The sequence below is a fragment of the Tenrec ecaudatus genome, chromosome 2 (genome assembly GCF_050624435.1).
Source record: "Tenrec ecaudatus isolate mTenEca1 chromosome 2, mTenEca1.hap1, whole genome shotgun sequence".
Lineage (NCBI taxonomy): Eukaryota > Metazoa > Chordata > Mammalia > Afrosoricida > Tenrecidae > Tenrec > Tenrec ecaudatus.
Window position 1 is genome coordinate 144,382,275 of NC_134531.1, and position 19,530 is coordinate 144,401,804.

A 19,530-nucleotide genomic window follows, 5' to 3' on the forward strand; every position below is an offset into this window, starting at 1 on the left:
GGGGAGTCTGGCATCTCTGTAGTACCACCTGGTGGGCCAAGGCCTCCCTCAAGGTGTGGTCTCTGCCTCGGGGCTTCCTCCCCTCACACTCTGGACTAAAGCTCCACAGAGAGATTCCAGAGAGCCATCCATTCCATTCCAAAGGCCAAGGACATGTTTTCTGGGATCACAGACCCCAGGCCAATTTTCCTTGTGGGGATGGCATGATTCTGATCCTCGATGTTGAACCACATATTTCACAAAACACTTATTGTGTAAACATTTCGTGTTTTAGGGTTTTTTCATTGCAAATTGGCGCCTTGAACTATACTAATAGCACGTCAAGATTCTGTACATTATTTTAAGTATCTGTATTGGCCATTAATTCAGCATTTTAAAAATCTTAGAAAATAACATGCAGTTTGATAGTATATTCAATAAAACATTTCCAAAACCCATGCCACACACTTACTGTGGGTCTTAGAGGACAAGGAGGGTGCTGGGCAGCTGACAGGGGAAAGGCCACCTTGCCCAATAACCAGTTTTCTGCTCCAGTTAAAAAATAAAAATTAAAGTATCAGTGGTTCACTAGGCTGGCAGTGTGGAACAGACTCAGCAATACAAACAAATCACGCAAGTCTCGGGAGGGAATTTACCATCCTAATCGGTGACAATTCAGTTCCAACGTAAACTTCTCTCTTCATCTGTACCTAGTTTCCCGTCCCCAGTTTGCAGAGGGTGGAAGACTTGACCACGCGGTGCCAATTGCAATCCTGTCCCCTCCAGCAGATCCTGCTTTGGGTTGTTCTGTGACTAAGGAGTCCCAACTTACAAGAAGGAAGAGGGGACCCCAGGAGGGAGAAGCTCGGGTGTCCAAGCGCTTTCTCCACCAATAGTTGGGACACTGTTAGGCACGGCACCCAGCCCCTTCCTGGCATCCAGTGCTCCAGGCTCGGAGGGCAGACTTCGGAGACCAGGTGGCGGCTGCTCCATCCACCGGAACCCTGCAGAGCAGCCCTCTTGGGGCAGCCCCGCCTCCAGGCGCCCCTCCACTTCCCTCTCCAGCTGCGGTCCCGGCGAGCTCGCGAAGCCCGAGGACACTCACCGGCTCGCAGCAACAGCGGCGGCAGCAGCAGCAGCAGCAGCAGCAGGACCCCGGGCCGCAGCGGCCGGGGGCTCGGGGGCCATGCCATGGTGGGGTCCGAGCCCGTGCGGCACTCTGCCTGCGCCGGGCGCTGCGCTCGTCCCTCGCGCTAGAGCTCGGCAAGCGGGGTTCCCCGGCCGGCGCCTCCCATCGCTGCCGCCGCGCGCCCCTCCTGGAGCGCCGCGCCCACTCTCCTCCCCCCACCCCACCCCCGGGTCCTGGGCGCCGCCCTCCAACTCGGGAGCGGCCGGACGCACCCCGCTGCTCTTCGCCTGGACCAAGAAGGCGGGCCTGGGTGGGGACTAGGGGCGACCGAGATGCGGTGAGAAAGAGGGTGATCCACCCCAAACTGCCCACCTGCGCTCTGTTGAGAACTTCGCTGCGAGGCAATGTGAAACTTGCCATCCCGGGGAGTCCAAATATCTCCCCCAAAAGGCACTCTCTCTCACTATCCGGACACACACAACCAAAAACCACGCACACCACAAAACCACACACAACCCCAAACCGCGCACATCACAAAACCACACACACAACCAAAAACCACGCATACCACAAAACCACACACACAACCAAAAACCACTCACACAAAACCACACCCCCCCCAAAACCATGCATACCACAAAACCACACACACAACCAAAAACCACGTACACACACCCCAAAAACCACGCACATCACAAAACCACACACAACCAAAAACCACACACACACACACACACACACACACACACACACAAACACCACAAATGAAATCTTGTAACAGACCTTGAGCTAGCACAAAGGGCTCGCACTTGTACTTTTTCTTCTCATAGATTCTTCTTCCCCCAGTAAGAATCTTTGAAGGTTAGTACAATGTGGTTGTCATTAAAACACCAAGATTGTGCAAGGATGGGCCCCAGATAAATGAAATGATTTTGCTGGGAGCAAACCTAGGGCCAGGATCCAGGAGCTCCCAGACTACTTACCTGACCATGCAACAACAAAAAACCGTCACTGTCACGGAGTCAACTCCAACTCACAGTGACCCTACAGGCCAGGGTAGAACTGCCCCCCGCCCCGCCCCAGTGTTTCCAGACTAACTCTGGAGGAGAAAGCAAATCCTGTCCCTTTGGTGTAGTGAGGGAGCATGATAGGATGAAACCCCTCTTTGACTAAATAAATAGAGATGAAAGGGCAAGGTCACTGAGGGCAGGGACTACTGAGACCATTTAAGCGTGTCATCATTTTCAGATATGATACTCAAGATGAAACAGAACCACAGTTGTGCCCAGAACCCAGGATTTCTACCCTTCAGGAAATAATTAATTGGACCTGGAGGCAGAAAGCTTTGGAAGAATGGGAGCTAAGTAGTGCCACAGAAAGAGGTGATGGAGAAAGGAAGTGGAGGGTTTTATCCCCTAACTCTCTGCTCCCTGGCCCTCTGGACTCCAGCAGGCTTGGCAGAGGGCCAGGAGGGAGGATATTGAGCAGCACAATATAAACCTATGAGATTTATTGGCTGCTGCTTCTGACTATGGCCATCCTGCTGTGGCCTCTGGGGGGCATTTGCCATTGCCGATGTAATCAGCCTAGAAAGGGAGTCATTCCAGCTGAGGGTGTAAATCACCTTTCACAAAGCCAGGAGAGAGTCCTGTGCCCCAGATAAGGAAGGAGACTGGTGCGCCTCCCCCCATCTCCTGCCCAGGGGGCGCTGGCTCCTGAGCTGTAATGCACTGTAAATGGAGTTTAGGCTTCTCTGGAAGCTCTCTCCCTACCAGCTGTACAGGAGAACTGTGGAACTGAACACTGGCCACTCAGCTTTTGTACTGGGTATTTTGCCTCCGGTTCAACATGCCTTTCCCAAGCTCTCTAGCCAGGTAAGCTCAGGAAACTTGTTGCTGGGGAGTTTTGATAGCCCCCACTTTCCACTCCACTCTGGCAAAAGTTAAAAAAAAATTACAAAGGATAAAAAAATAATCTCAAGTGGCTGGTTTCTATGAAAGAGCTGAGACCCATGAGCCAACTAACACATGGGATAGTCAAGAGCTTGCCACCTCGGACAAACCCCTCTGCCAGAAAACAAGTCAATTCAAGTTTGTGGGATGGGGAAGGGCATTTGTTAAAAGACAAAACTGAACAAACATTATAGAACTGTCATCAACATGATCCCGAGTCATAGTGACCCGACCGGACTGCCCGGAGGGTCTCCAAGGCAGTCATCACAGCAGGCGGCCCCATCCTTCACCTGAGCAGATGCTGGGTTCCAATGGCCCACAGGTAGCAGCTGAGTGCTTTCCCATTCAGTGTGTCACCAAAGCTCCTTTGACATGGGCTCAAGCTGCCCGTGAAATGGACCTGGAGGCAGGCACAGGTTCAAAAATGCCCGGTCCCCCTTGTAAGAAGCCAGCCCTTTTGTAAGAGGAAGCATACTTCAACCTGAGTGCTGGGTAGAGGGCCGGACATCACTGGGCCTTTAATGAGGATTGGTAACCAAGGCGAGTGGATGGGGAGGGAGCATCTTCAAATAAACATGACTCCAAGACTAATATTGACAGCCCCTCCAACACACCCTCTTTTCACCATGTCTTTCTGTGATGGCCAGCACCTGCTGGATTAAGTGATCACTGCCATTGGGAACCTGTGGGCAATGACAAATGCGTCAGCCCTTCCTACAATGATGCCACTCAGCTATCATTCAATTCAATGTCTTTTGAAGACCGATTGTGGGTGCAAAAATTCTAAGATCCTAACCCTGTAGTGGGAGGGCCTTAGAAACCACTAATTAGGACACAAAGGTCCAGACTGTTGTTAGGGGACATTGTCATGGCCAACCCAGAGACCCTATGCACAACAGAATGAAACATTACCCAGTCCCACATCCTCACAATTGTTCTGCTTAAATTCACAGTTGCAGCCAGTGTCAATCCATTTCGTTGAGGGTCCTCCTCTCTTGCTGCCCGTCTATTTTACCAAACATGAGGTCTTTCTCCAGGGACTCTACTTTCATGGATCGGATTACATGGAATGTGCCTTCCAATCAAGCCTTCTCCTGCTCGGTTAAACTTTAATGATCACGATTCTAGCCTGGGAGGTCAGCAATATAGTGAATGGCTAAGAGCCAAGTTTGGCAGACCACCTTGGTTCAAGTGTCATTTTCAACACTTGTGACTTTGTGTGAGTCACTTCTCGTGCTTTGATCACTTGATCTATAAAGGGTGATAACTGAGAAAGACTTGTGAAGTTTAAACAAGTACGTATTGGGTGAAGGGTTTAGCATAATGCTTGACAGAACAAACCAAACACCCACTGCCCTTGAGTTGATCTGACTTAGCAACTCTATGTAGTATTTGAATATAAATTTCTACGAAAGCATTTCTCCTGAGCAGCTGGTAGGTTTGAACCATTGACCTTGTTAGCAGCCCAACACCTTCCCCACTATTACCCCCAGTGGCATGTTAGTATTCATTTTTCTGGGAATTGGCCAGCCTTCACCACTGACCTGCTGCTTTGGCCCTAGAGGGCACAGTGATTCCTTTCACTAAATATGGACTAGTGCTAGAGATGGGAGCAAAAAGTACTGTTTTCTATCCTGTTTTTCAAGGACAGGGACTCACATTTGCATCCTCAGAATTGACACCCCTGATGTCTCTATTTAAAAGAACATTTGTCTGAACCAAATGGTGAAAGGGAAGCCGCCATACTTCCCATTGTCAATGGCAGAAGCTGGAGCCCTGATAGCATAGCAGTCACCACTTCAAGCTGATAGTCATAAGGTCGAAACAGTGAGATGCTTGAGAAAGAGGTGGTTATCTACTCTCATCAGAGCTAGTCTCAGAAACCTACAGGGGCAGGGCAGTTCTACTGTCCTAGAGGATCGTGGAGTCCGACTTAGTGGGAGTTGTGCTTGTTTTGGGTATGGCAGGAACTAGTCAGGTCGAGGAGCTGATGCCAGGAGCTTATGTGAAGAGCAAACGTTTTGAGAATGATGAGGGCAATGAATGTGCAAATGTGCTTTACACAATTGATGTATGTATGGATTGTGGTAAGAGTTATATGTGCCCCTAATAAAATGATTTTTAAAAAGAAAAAGAAACTAGGCAGGTCCTGGTCTGAGATTGACAACCAGAAATTATGTTTAGACCACAAGATTTCTGTTATTTGACGTCATGATAAAGGAATATACTAGCTAGGACCAGGAATATAGCAGTTATCCCACTATATGAAGGGGCTTCAAAAATTCATTGAAAGGACTTTTCCCATAAACTTTTGGAAGCCCTTATGCTAAGGTCTCTGTTCAAGGGCATGGTTCAAGTCCAAGCCCTTGGGGCTTTCTTCAATGAAACTGAAGCTTTTACATACAACTCTGGCGTCATGGTGGTACCGTGGGTAGAGTATCAACTGCTGACAGGTCCTCTCTGCAGGAGACAGATGCAAGTCTGCTTCTGTGAAGAGCTACAGCCTAGGAAGCCCGATGAAGCAGTTCACTCTGTCCTACACGGTCAACGAGTGAGAACTGACTAGACAAGTCATTCTTTGATAAGAATTTGGTAACAGTAAAATACACTGAGGATACATACTCTGAAGACATTCTGCCTCAAATCAAACCCCAGCTCCACCCCTTATTAGCTGTGTCACTTTATAATCTGTTACTCAATTTATCTGTAAAACATGTATCGTGTAATTAGTCCCTGCTTAAGGGCTGTTGTGAATTTTAATTTATACTCACATGTGTAACTTAGTCTCACTGCCATAGTCAATGCTGACTCCTATTGGTTTCCAAGACTAACTGTTTATAGTAGAAAGCCGTCTTTTTCCTGAAGAGTTGCTGGTGGTTTTGAACTGCTAACTCTGCAGATCGCTATTATTCTTCTCCAAAATAATGTCAAGCAATGAAGTGGTGGGAAGATATTAAAGAAATCAGATGAAAAAACTGCCTGTTGGGCAAACACAGGTCACAAAGTAGGTAACTATCGCATATACTCATGTATAAACTGAGTTTTTCAGCACATTTTTAATGCAGTTTTTGTGGTAAAAGTAGGTGCCTCGGCTGATATTCGGGTTGGCTTAAATTTGAGTATATACAATAGTTTAAAAGACTTTGCATTCGAGTTTATTTGTATTCGTGTCAACCCTGTGGGGCTACAGTAGAACTTCACAGGCTTTTTCTGGCTGTCATCTTTATGCAAGCTGATAACCAGGCCTTTCTGTTCAGTGCTGCACAATGGACTCAAGCAGCCAACTTTTATGTCAAGCGCAAACCATTCTGCCACTGAGAACTTAGAGAAACAAATTAAGCTGAGGGTTTTGTTTCGCAACATGGAATTTCCACTTCAGGTCACTGAGCTGTGTAGAGAATTGGCAGGAAGCAGCCCACAAAGGCAGGCAGAGTTGGGGATCCTCCCTCACACTTGGAAGAAATGCTTCTAGCAGTTTCCTCCTTAAGACTGTTGCGTCTCTGCCTGGTGAAGATACATGTGTTGTTGGGGAGTATGATGTGGGAACAGTAGGAATGCCCTTTATCATTTCTACTTCTTGTTGCAGCAGCCCCCATGGCCCGGTCCTTCGAGTTCACGGGCTTAACAGGAAGCCAGAGTGGTGAAGGTCCCTTTGGAGAAACAGCAGGCTGGCAGAGGAGACTGCAGACTCCAGCAGGCGGGTTAAGAGCACAGCAGTGCCCTCTGCTGTGAGGCAAGCAAGCGGCAGCCCCTCCAAGGACGCGCACGCGGCTCTAGCACAATGGTTATCCAGCCCAGTCACATTTGTAGGCTGCCCTGTGGCTAGAACCCTTCTTCCTGGTCCCAAACCTGAAGGTTTCATTTTTGCCTCAATTCCAGCCCCCACTAAGCTTTGGATGTCCGTGTCTAGGCTAGGAGAAAACCAGTTGCTATCAAGTTAATTCCGACGTCTCAGCATAACACCCTGTTCCAGATGGTTTTCAGTCCGTCACCAGGACTTTTGCTGGAGGCTCGTCTGGGTGGACTCAACTGCCAACATCTTTAGTGAGTAGCTAGAAACATTAGCCCCTGTGTACCATACCCAGAGACTTCACCATCTGCCTTAGAGAAAGCTCGTCACTACGGTTTTCTGAACCTGCCCGCCACATGGTGCAGAGCTCAGGACGTAGCTGTGGGTAACGTCTAGAAAAGGAAACCTGGGGTATCGCAGAAGAATGCAGTTTTAAAAGTTGTAAATTAAAAAAAAGAAAAAGTTGTAAATGCTAGGGAAGTGATTCTGAAATTTTAACATATAGTTATCTCAAAGGGAATTTGTTTGTTGGTTGAATGTAGGTTTCTGGGTCCTAATCTCAGTTTTCTGATGTAGTAAATCTGGCTGGGACCTGAGGCTTTGCACTTCACACAATTCCGATGACGTTGGTAGTCCAGGGTCCATACTTTGAAAAACAAGGCCTAGAGTTCAGCAATCTGGGTGCAGCAGTGAATAAAGTGAAAGGAGTCTCATTTGGTGATGACTGTTCTTTGAGCAGATCTGCCAGGAGCAGGCTCGGGGTCACCCATTTCTCAATCTCCCATTTACGATAGAGGGAAGGGAGACAGACAAGGAAAATACATAAAGATGGGCAACTCTCATACAGCCAGAAAACTCGGGGAAGAGAAAGAGCTGGCTGGCTGATGAGCAGACAGTTTAGTTGGGAAGAGGAAGGCAAGAGACCCCAGAAGCAACCCAAGATTCCAGCCATTACTGAGCTAGTTCCAGGACACCAAGACCCGTCCACCAGTCCAGAACGCTACTGAAAGCCAGGCTTGGGAGTCAATTAGCTGGGAAGCCTGTTTGCAGATATAATAGCCCCAGGGCTTCTTTGCTCAGGTTGTCCACAGTGTCTTTTGCCGTGTCCTCAGCAGCTGGTGGCAGCCCCCTTGTCAAGGCTTCATGCCTTTCACCAGAAGGGCAATCTGCTCCTGCAGCTGCCGCTCTCCTTCCCACCCTTTGCTCTGGCTTCGGCACCTCAGCAGCTCAGCCTTGTGGTCTTGGTGATGCATAGGGCAGTAGCTCCTTGGTTCACACAGATCCTGAAAGGTAAAGAAGAGAATAAAGGACTCTCCACACTGGTGCACTCTGCTTCCAAGTATCAAACAAATGTTACTAGAGATGGCTAAGGAGCAGCAGCAGTTTATTCTCAAAAGGCTGGGCAGGCCCTAGGAACTGCATGTTAAAACTGCTTCTCCTCAAGTCTGGGTTCCCTCCTTGCCCCCCATGTCCTATGTTACCGGATAGTCTGGAAAGAAGTCTCTGTAGCCCCCTTTGAGGATGTACAGTTCGGGGTAGTGCAGGGCAGGATACTGGTTCAAAGTCCTGTCTTCTTCTCTCAGAGAACGGCACCTTTAAAGGAAACCTGCAGATGGAGGTACTGGAAAGAATCTAGCTTGAGTTCCCCGAGCCACTCACTTGGAAAGGGAAGAATACTCTAAAACCCACTATTTTCACAAGCAAGACCCAAGAAACCCCACTCTTCCTTTTTTCCCTCCACTGAGACCTCACTCCCAACTCATTTTCCTTTTCTGTCTCGGACTTTGAATGTAGCATCCCCTTCCTGCTCCTCCCTCCCAATACTTCCCAGACTGCTCTGGAGAACATGACTCCTCTCATTTATTCAACCGGTCTGAACTGGCCTCGGAAGTTTCTCTGGTGGAGAGTACCAACTCAAGATCCATTTGCATCACCCAGCCCGCCCTGTGTAGACAACTCACATCCGTGGGCCCCTCTCTGAGGAGAATTCACAGTGAAACACGATGATGATTCTTTTCTGGGTGTCCAAAGGGACAAGGGGCTTCTTCAGAAAAAAGTTATACAGTTCTTCCTGACTATAGACGTTTAAGGCTCCCTGTGGAAGAAGAAGGTTAACAAGCAATTTCTCAAGGATTTGTAGGCAACAGTTAAAAAAGGTTGGGCGAACTACCATCCTGGGATAAGGGGGCCAAGAAAGCTAGACTCTAAGTGTCTTCAGGGCAGGCACCCAATTTTATCTCTGCATCTTTTTACAGGGGGTCTTAGATAAAGAGCTCAGCAAGTAGTAAGTACTCACTAAATATTCAGAGAACTGAACGGCCTGAAGTATAGGGACCGATGTGAGAAATGTCTACCAGTCAGTGTTTAAAAAGTGCTCTGGTTGGGTTCTTGGATTAACATGTTTTGATTTCTACGTAGGATCCCTGGTTACCACTTCTATAGGAAAGAGGGAGAGGGTCTAGGAGGGAAAGAGCAAGGGGTCAGGTGTAAAAGGTTAACACAAGAAGCAGGACTGACAGCCCTGCTGTGCCCCAACTGCATCATCGCTATTGTACAGTGCACAGGCTCCCTCATCCACTCTTTCAATCAACCGGGATCTCCACTCTGCTCACATCCCCCTTGTAAACTTACCTGGATGTGTCCGCCCAGGTACTCATATGGATAGCGGCAATCGATGATATAAAACTTTTCAATCAGACTCTGGAACTTCCCCCAAATTAAAGCAGCCACCTGCACAGAAACTGCGACTGAATAGCTTTAACTCACTGTCACTCCATTCACCCAGTTCCTTTAGCCACAAGTCTCAATTCGAAATGAATCCAGCCCCAGCCTCCATAAGAGAACAAAACAGGAAGTGGCCTCTTGGAGAATCAAATAGTAGCTATTGCCAAGACTCCAAGGAAGACCAAATCCAAGCTACTCCTCTGGAAGCAGGTCGTGGCTACAATCTGTTTCCTGGGAGAAATCCAGACTTCAGCAGCGGCAGAGAGTAGTAGCCAGAGATTTCAATTCTTCAAGAAGGTGGGAAATGGCTCCCAAAATTCCATTGGGAAAGAAACCAAGTATTTCAGAGAAGGATATGGAGGAAAGATGCTGATACCCAAGGAAGGGAACTTAAGCTATTGTAGGGGTGTAAATTGATTCAACCTTTTTGTAAGGTGCTATGGGTTGAAATGTGCCACCAAAAATGATGTATTGTAAATCCTAGTCTATATGCCTAAAATGATAATCCCATATGGGAAAGGGTTTTCTGTGCTATGTTAATAAAACAGGATTAGTATAGGTTAGGCTTTAAAGCATTTTTAAAAAAAATGCAAACGCGAGTAAACAAACACACAAGAGGCGGCGCAGAGACGCAGTGACAGAGAGGATGGATGACAAACTAGAGCCAAAGAATAGAAGCTGAAGAGTAAGCAGCTTCTTCTACACCCAACACAGAGAAAAGGCCTTCCTCCAGAACCCAGTGAGAAAATACGTCAGTTCATTGCCATCCATCTGTGGTACTGCTGTGACAGCAGCGCTCGATAACTAAGAGGAAATTTTGGAAACACAAACGTAATGTAAGTACCCAGTGACACTCCCTGGTTTCTTTTCTACAATTTAAAGTAAATAGAAAAGTACACAAAGAGCGGGTACAATTTTATTCATCTCAGCAATTGTTTTAGGCCATCAAAATATTAAAAACTACACATTCAGGATTAGAATTTAGTTAGGTAAATTATGTCACATGACAGAATGTTATGTACCCATTAAAATGATAATGTATGTAAAATTATGCAATAAAAATAATGATAAAGTAAAGATGATCATGTTATCTTTTTATTGATAACAGATGTTTGCGATGTCGTGGAGTTCTTGGCGACACTAGCGGTTAACTGCTCGGCTGCCCATGCAAGGCTGACCGTAGGAGTCCACGAAGGGCGCCTCAAAAGGCCTGGAGAGCCTTCCAAGAAAGCAGCCCTTGGCAACCTGTAGAGCACAGGTCCACTGTGACAGCAAAGGGCAGCTGTGAACAAAAACCACCATGATGGCAACTGATTTATTTTTGGTTTTACAACATCTTACAGTAATGCTGGCTGCAGCATTACATGTACATCATGATCTCATCTTCATAAAACACCCGGTCAAATAAAATCCAGAAGGCCATAGAGAAAATCGTATGGAGTACTATTTCTGATGGCAAGATTATGGGTAGGTTAGATGATCACTTAGCTATTAGGTAAACCTGTACTCTTTTGAGATTATTAATACTATTAATAATTACCCTGGTATAACAGACATAAAATGAATGGTAATATTCCAACTAGACAGTTGCCCAAAACTGAGTGATTTTTAGTTTTTTTTCCTGTTTGTCTTTATATTCTCCGCCTCTCCCTTCTTTTCCTCTCTCTCGTTCCTTTTATAACAACTACGTGTCGTTTGTTTAATTAAAAACAAAAGGACGCTCTCTGGCTCGGGACTAGTTTGCGGCAAGATGGCCAAACGCACCAAGAAGGTCGGGATCGTGGGCAAATATGGGACCCGTTACGGCGCCTCCCTCAGGAAAATGGTGAAGAAAATTGAAATCAGCCAACATGCCAAGTACACTTGCTCCTTCTGCGGCAAAACCAAGATGAAGAGACGCGCCGTGGGCATCTGGCACTGTGGTTCCGGCATGAAGACAGTTGCCAGTGGGGCCTGGACCTACAATACCACCTCTGCTGTCACAGTAAAGTTTGCCATCAGAAGACTGAAGGAATTGAAAGACCAGTAGAAGCTCCACTATCTGAAACCTCTCTGGCCTGTAATAAATGGGTTAATTTAAAAAAATAAAAAATAAAAACAAAAGGACAAAGAACAATGGGTTAGAAGAGAATCCTTTAATACAGCTTTAGAGTTGAAAAAGGAAATCATGTGAGTTGAGCACTAGGGAAAAAATACAAATGGAATCAGGATTTTCTGGGACAGAAAGTCCAGATGGCAGCTTACGTAACCAGACACCATCTCCAAAAAATCTGCTTACCGTTTCTGGGTTGACGTACTTCAGATCTTGGTGTCTCCCGGACACGGTTGGCAGTGCATACACCTAGAAATACCCCAGAGCTGAAGCAACAGCAAGCATTCCACACCCAAGATTGAGATTAAAGACGCACATATTATCCTTATCAATTGACTTTTAAAACCTCAGGGAGCCTAGAGAAATCAACGCTCTCTGTGCTGTGAATGCACACAGCCATTCCGTCTCTAAGAACTGATCCCAAGGAACTAATTAGTGCACAGACTTTAAGATTTGGCTACAAATGTGAGGGGCTTCAAGAAGCTCCATGGGATCAAAAGATAATAGACTTGATAAGAGAAAAAAGAAGAAAAGAGACTTTCCCCACAAACCTTTTGAACCCCCTAGCACAAAGATCGTAGTACAGAATGCAGAAGGAAAAAGTGTCAAAGTAAAATCTTACAAGAAATTATCTGCAGTGAAAAAATGAAATTCCATAAGCTAAGCGACCCAGAATGATTAAGTAATACGGCAGAATTGTTTATTCACATCAACGATATATACACCTCTCTACAGGGGGGAGAATAGCAGAAAACATGGGGGAAGGGAGATAGCAGTCAAGGAAAATAATAGCAGGGGGTTATTTATGACGGTGAGTTGGGAGGGGGAGAGAATGAAAGCTGATCCCAAGGGCTCAATAGAAAGTAAATGTCTAGAAAAGAATGGGGGCAACATATGTGCAAACGTGCCTGATACAATTGATGTGTGGATTGTGACAAGAGTTGTTGGAGCCCCCAATAAAATGATTAATATATATACATACATATATATAATTCCCTAGGGCTTAAAAAATAAATAGAATTAAGAATTCCTTTGCAAGGGGGAACTGATTACAAGGATGCACCTGTGACCTCCTCCCTGGGAGAGGGATGGCAGAGAAGGCGGGGAAGGGAGACTCCAGATAGGGCAAGATATGACAAAATAACGATGTATAAATTACCAAGGGCACATGAGGGAGGGGGGAGAGAGGAGGGAGGGGAAAAAAAAAGAGGACCTGATGCAAAGGGCTTAAGTGGAGAGCAAATGCTTTGAGAATGATTGGGGCAGGGAATGTATGGATGTGCTTTATACAATTTATGTATGTATATGTATGGATTGTGATAAGAGTTGTATGAGTCCCTAATAAAATGTAAAAAAAGAAAAGAGGAGAAAAAAAATGATTAGGGCAAAGAATGTACAGATGTGCTTTATACAATTGATGTATGTATATGTATGGACTGCGATAAGAGTTGTATGAGCCCCTAATAAATTGTTAAGAAAAAAAGAATTCCTTCGCAAAAAAAAAGATTTCATTTTACTTGGATCCACAATCAACACCCATGGAAACAGTAGTCATCATTAATGAACATTTTTATTACAAAATCTAAGCTAAAAAAAAAACAAACCAAAATCTATAAGCTAAGCCTGATCAAAAGGGGAAAACTGTGAAATTGAATTTCAAATTCTTATTGTCTCCAGATTTCCTTTGACACCATTGCCAACCATCTTTAAGCTTTAAAACAAAAATATCCCTTAACGTCTTCTTAAAACCAAACAGTAGACTAGCTCCCCCAATCTGCTTTGAGCACTGTTCTTGTAAGAAGTATCCATGTGTGATCGGTGACCACTCAAAAGACTAGAGATAGACATTTTAGTGGTGATAGTTGGACAACTCAAATAATGTAACCAACTGAATTGTACATGTAGAAATGGCTAAATCGGTATGGTTTTGCTGTGTATATTCTAAACACAAAATTAAACAAACAAAGGGTATACTACACTAGGCAAATCTGCTATAAAAGTTCTCTTTAAGGGGGGAGTGGGGAGGGAGGGGGGAAAAAAAAGAGGACCCGATGCAAAGGGCTTAAGTGGACAACAAATGCTTTGAGAATGATTGGGGCAGGGAATGTACGGATGTGCTTTATTTATACAATTGATGTATGCATATGAATGGATTGTGATAAGAGTTGTATGAGCCCCTAATAAAATATAAAAAAAGAGGAGAAAAAAAAAAAGAAAATGATTAGGGCAAAGAATGTACAGATGTGCTTTATACAATTGATGTATGTATATGTATGGATTGCGATAAGAGTTGTATGAGCCCATAATAAAATGTTTTTTTTAAAAAAATTCTCTTTAAAGTGTCAGACAAAGCAGTCACTTTGAGGACTAGAATGCACGGGACTCAAGTCAGAGTATTTTTAAAGCCCCTTTATGCATGTGAAAGCTGGACGATGAGTAAGAAAGGGCATGGGAGAATCGACGACTTTGAATGACGCTGTTAGCGAAAAATAACGAACGCACCATGGGCTGTCAGAACAAACAAATCTGTCTTGGAAAAGTACAGCCAAGATGCTCCTTAGAAACAAGCTGGGAGACTGTGTCTCATGTACTTTGGACATGTTATTTGGAGAGACCAGTCTCTGGAGAAGACCATCATGCTTAGTAAAGTGGAGGGTCAGTGAAAAGGAGGGAGACCCTAAAGGAGGGAGGTTGGCACTGGCTGGCTGGACCAGGACCAGGCAGTGTTTTGTTTTGTTGGTTGTACATGGGGTCAGGGTAACTATGTGTCGGGATGGACTCATTAACACCCAACAACAAGAAAAATAAAAGGCCAAAAGCCTCAGAGTTCCCCCAGAATTTGGAATGATCTCACAATGAAAAAGGAATTCTTCCTCACTGAAAAGGATTAGTAACTAAATTTAACACTAGAACGTAGTAGGTTATCAAAGCGTATTTGGTGATGACAAATAATTATATCTGGTATCTTCTGCAAGCATGACCCAAATACCAAATTGATCTTTGGAAAACAGAATGAGTATAAACCAATCTTACCTTGGAGAAATCACCAATCAAACATCCCAGGTTAGAATCATCCTCCAGCATTTGAGTGACACTCATGTTAGAGAGAGAGACTGTCTTCTTGAGAGCTAGGCCCTGAAAAAGACAAGGCCGCATCCCTTTGTCATTTTAAAAGGCTTAAAAATAAGGGATGGAGAGAGTAAACTAAAAAAAAAGTATACTTTCAGATTTAATGATTGTTTCCCTACAGAAACAAAGATATATAGAGAGATTTAGCTATAAAGGTAAACTCCAGTATGTTTATAATAGAGAAAATTTACTAATTTATTAATAAATAACAGTCTTGGTTAAACAAATCCAAATTCTACAAGATAACAAAAGAGATGTTGCACATAAATTTTATTCGCATGAAAATAAGTTTGTTATAATTAAGTAGCACAAAAAATAAGTTCTTTGTAATGCCATGTTAGTAAATGATAAAAAAAATTACATAGAAAAATGCCTGAACCAAATAAAAAAAACCAACAAAACTTAGATATATGGGTGCTAATAGTTGTTGAAATTATCTCTAGCCAAAAAAAAAAAAAAAAACAGGAAAGAAATTATCTCTAGCCTCTGGGATTATGGATACTTTACACATACTTATTTCATTTTCTAAGTGCCTAAATTTCACGACAACATAAAGGGCATAAGATTCTTTTTAAGATCGAGGAAGGGGATCAAAGTATGAGTTTTTCAGAAGTTGCTTGCAAGCCAACCAGTCTGCTATAGGATGTTTCAGACTGCATTTTAGCCAACATTGTTTTTGTTTATGATGTATTTAAGACTATGCATTTTTCCTGAAATATTTTTGTAATACTTAACTTTTTTTGTATTTTTGCCATTTGAAAAGCATGTAATATGTAGATCTAAATTTGCTTAGCTTTGTATATTGTAATTCTATCTGTAGCTGGGGCTGGAATCTCACTGATAATCATTTTCTTCACTATTCACAAAAGGTGGTGAAGATCAATGAATTCTATTATTAATCCTGTCTGGAAATGAATTTCACTTCATCAAATTTAAGTTCCATTTCTTTTCCCACTAAAATGATACAAGACACGGGAAGACCTTATCACTCACCACTCCACACTGGCTTATGCAGCTGAATTCTAAGTTACTACTCTGTGCTTTGTTCACCCATGGGGATACGTTGTCTAAACGCTGGGGGATCTCTGTTTGGGGAAAGAGAGAAATACAACATAGCACATACAAAGGAAGAGACTGGCTAGCTTCTTCCTATGGTTCTGGTTGTTCTCATATGGCCCACAAAGGAAGGTTTGGAGGTTTGCTCTTACTATGATTTTTCTATCAACAATTATTTTTTCTACAAGTTCTTGCAATAGTATTAAATGTTTCTGGCAGAGCACATGTAATAAATATAAGCTGAAGTCTGTTTTAATAAAAATAGCAAAAGGACTGCAGGGTAAAAAAAATCCCTTGTATTCTTCTCAGGTCTTAAAGAAAAAGGTTGGGAAGAAACCATGATGACATCATTTCCAAAAGCATAACATAGTAATTGATATTTACTGTTAATATTCTCTCTCCATACAAGAGAAAAGAAAGCAAAGGGAAAGATGGGAATGAGAGAAAAAGGAGTGAATGATCTACAGGATATGTACTGAAATACTCCTCACCCTGCAAAGACGTAGTAGACTCTGAGCAAAAGACTAACACAGCCTCATCTTAAAAAGTGCTTACTCCCCAAACGTGTTACGGCTGAATAATGCTTCTATTTTACCTGATCTGGTATTGGGTTATCCTTGAACACTACCACCTGCGTCAGTCGCGGCCTGTTCAAATTCTCTGGCATCGAAGGGGAGCGATACAGGCAGCTTCTGTTGCAGGATGTCTGTTTGGGAATATTAAAATCCTTAGTTTGTACTCTTCAAAGCATGCTTGCAGACCAACAGCATCAACATTCTCTGGGAGATCCCCGATGTCAAGTCCTCCTGAAGTAAAATGATTTGAGTAAGAGGTGATTTCTACGAATGCTCAACGTTTGATAAGAAATGCGCTAGGTGGCGGGCGCTCTTCTTCCCCTTCTCATGATACCTTTCTCCTCAGACGGCTGCATTTCTATCAGATGTATACCTCTAGTCCAGTGGTTCTCAACCTGTGGGTCGCGACACCTGGGGGGGTAGTCCAATGACCCTTTCACAGGGGTCACCTGATTCATAACAGTGGCAAAATGACAGTCACGAAGTAGCAACGAAAATAATGTTGTGGTTGGGGTCACCATAACATGAGTTAACTGTGTTAAAGGGTTGCGGCATTAGGAAGTAGAGCCAGATCCTAAACTCAATCCTTAAAACAGTCAAGTCAATCCTTATCTAAACTATTCCATTGATAAAAAATATTGCTTTAGGCCTCTGGCTGCATTGTCTCAAGCAAGGGCCAGGCCTTCTGTCAGCCATTTTCACTAAGCAGCTCTGAGAAATTCAAGGGGTGATTTGTCCCCTGAGCTCAAAATATACATTAATCACATTCATTTTCACCATTTCACACAAGAATAAGCAAAAACAATTAAAATAATAAAAACTTTAAATTTCCATATTCTTCCAGAAACCAACACTGTAAACTGCATGGCCATATCTGACCTCTGGTTAGCCAAAGAAAATGACCACGAGGCAAACGTCAGACAAGCATCCACTCTCCATTTTCATACGTAAAGACCACACCAACAAATGGGGAAGACAGCTACCAACCGCAGAAGTCCTGTGACTGAGGAGACAAAGCTGAGAGATTGGTGAAGTCAAGGGGGCTAGCTTCACATGGCCCACGACTAGAAGGGAACAGAATTTCCCAGAGAATGCCAGAGCTGTACAGATGGTCTTTCTGGAAGAAGCAGATCTCCAGGCTAGCACCCCTAAGCTTGTGAACCACCAATTATAGTCAAGTATTTAACTACTGCATGACCAGTGCTCCTTAGTACATCATGAAGATAATCTTTGTTGACTGAAAATCCTTCCGTTTCAGAAACACCATTTTTAATTGTATCATGTGGATAATATATTTGCTATTGTGTGACATAAGCAGATTTCTACTCACAGAGGACTCCATGGGGTTTCCTAGGCTATCATCTTTATGGGAGCAGAATCCCAGGTCTTTCCTCCCGAGGAGCAGCTGGTAGGTGGAAGCTGAGTGTCCAACCATCGTGTGGCCAGAGCTCCTTACAGGTTGTATGGAGAGTGGGTTTCAAGTAGACTGACCCTAGGAAGTAGTCCAGAAGTTTTGTTTTGTGAATGTAGACAAATGGCAAAGGACTGTTCATTGGCTTTTAAAACAGATTAAAGCTGTATGGTGGGCTCTTTTTCTTTAATTGAGATTCTTTCTCACGAAGTTATTATCAATTGAGAGCCCACTATCCAACAAGTGGCGTAGCAGTAGGTTTCGTAATAAACACATTATAAGAAGTGAATTTCTTGGAGCTGAGTATCCCCTTAGTGATTTGATTTGTTCATTTAAAAATATTTATTGAGCCCCGGCTAAGTGCTGGGTGGTGTACTACGTACTGGAGATGCCGTGCTGAGCAGGGCAGAGCAGGTTGCTTTACGCCTTCCTGGAATTTATGTTCTTATCGGGAGACCAGCGAGAGGTGGGGGCTGGGGGACCCCACAGAATAAAAAGCCGAAACCATGCTTAACGAGTTTACAGACGTTCTCGTCAGAATTTAGCAGCAAATAACCCAAATCAATAAAAGAATCACCAGTATGGCTGGAAAACAAAGGCTTGGCCAAACTGCAACTATCTACGGAAGCACTTGCCTCGGGATGCCACCGCTGCTGGTTGGACACCATTAACAGTGCCACTGTTGCAATGCTTTTTCCCACTAATCGCATGTCATCTCAAAGTCCTTCTTCAATCAGATTGGGAGATGGAGTCAGAAAGGATTAGTCTTAGCTTTTATGTCAACCTTTAGTTACCAGTATAGCCCTTAACCAGTGTACCATGCAAGATTATAAAGAAAATATATTAAACTAATATTGATAAAATTAAAAATGTATAAAGGGGTTAAGAAAAAAAATGATGGAGGCAGGGAGGCCACTTGCAAGAGTTAACGAAAACAGAGACAAATTCTTTTTTTATAAATAATACTGCATTAGTGGTGATCTACCACTAGATGCTTGGAGAGACATGCAGGCCAAACAGGTACAGGAGGTAGAGTGGGTGCATACCCACAAATATACATAAGTTTGACAGTGTGTGTGTGTATCCTTTTACATTTGCTACAAATATATCCATGAATGTGGTGGAGCACACAGGGGGCAAAGTTATGACAACTTCTTAGACAAAACCAAGTATTTTCAGGGAATGAGTCGCTGGGCCTGGGAGATCAGGACCATCAACTAGGTGGACACCAAGGTCAATTGGTATAATATCATTATCATTCCATAGTTCAATCACATCAAACAGTCTTGTACAATTACCATATATACTCGTGTATAAGCCAAGTTTTTCAGCACACTTTTAATACAGTGTTTGTGGTAAAATTAGGTGGGTTGGCTTATAATCGAGTATGTACGGTACTATTACAATCAGTTTAAAAACATTCTTTCTTCTTGAACTCCTTGATATCATCTCCCCTTTACCGTCCACCCTCCCCCGCAGTACCCTCAGGAACCCTTATTCTACCTGCTGTCTCAATAGGTGCATCTGTTTTTTAATATTTTTCTGTATATGAAACCCAGGGTAGGTCAACCTATAGACAGTAACTGGATTATTGTTCCTTGTGGGATGGCAGGGGCAGTTGGGGGAAAATGGGAAGCTAATTGTAGTGAGTACAAGAACGAAGGAAATGTTCTAGAACTGACTGTGGTGATGA

At 43.9% G+C, this 19,530-nt stretch overlaps 3 protein-coding genes across 3 annotated transcripts in view; 1 reads left to right on the top strand and 2 right to left on the bottom strand.

The window, feature by feature from the left end:
- GFRA3 (GDNF family receptor alpha 3) overlaps positions 1-1,289 on the bottom strand; it is a 37,784-nt gene extending 36,495 nt beyond the window's left edge. Inside the window, exon 1 of the mRNA XM_075541617.1 lies at positions 1,085-1,289. Coding sequence (XP_075397732.1) covers positions 1,085-1,172 — 88 coding nt within the window. The 5' untranslated portion in view covers positions 1,173-1,289. The remainder of the gene's footprint in view (positions 1-1,084) is intronic.
- A 4,844-nt stretch (positions 1,290-6,133) lies between these two features.
- Positions 6,134-19,530, bottom strand: part of CDC25C (cell division cycle 25C) — a 32,609-nt gene continuing 19,212 nt past the window's right edge. Inside the window, exons 9-15 of the mRNA XM_075541618.1 lie at positions 16,447-16,557; positions 14,700-14,801; positions 11,853-11,915; positions 9,482-9,580; positions 8,812-8,945; positions 8,332-8,443; positions 6,134-8,133 (exon numbers count right to left, since the gene is read on the bottom strand). Coding sequence (XP_075397733.1) covers positions 7,984-8,133; positions 8,332-8,443; positions 8,812-8,945; positions 9,482-9,580; positions 11,853-11,915; positions 14,700-14,801; positions 16,447-16,557 — 771 coding nt within the window. The 3' untranslated portion in view covers positions 6,134-7,983. The remainder of the gene's footprint in view (positions 8,134-8,331; positions 8,444-8,811; positions 8,946-9,481; positions 9,581-11,852; positions 11,916-14,699; positions 14,802-16,446; positions 16,558-19,530) is intronic.
- LOC142439329 (large ribosomal subunit protein eL43-like) lies at positions 11,298-11,677 on the top strand. Its single transcript, XM_075541619.1, has one exon. The coding sequence runs from the start codon at positions 11,325-11,327 to the stop codon at positions 11,601-11,603; it is 279 nt and encodes a 92-aa protein (XP_075397734.1). The 5' UTR covers positions 11,298-11,324; the 3' UTR covers positions 11,604-11,677.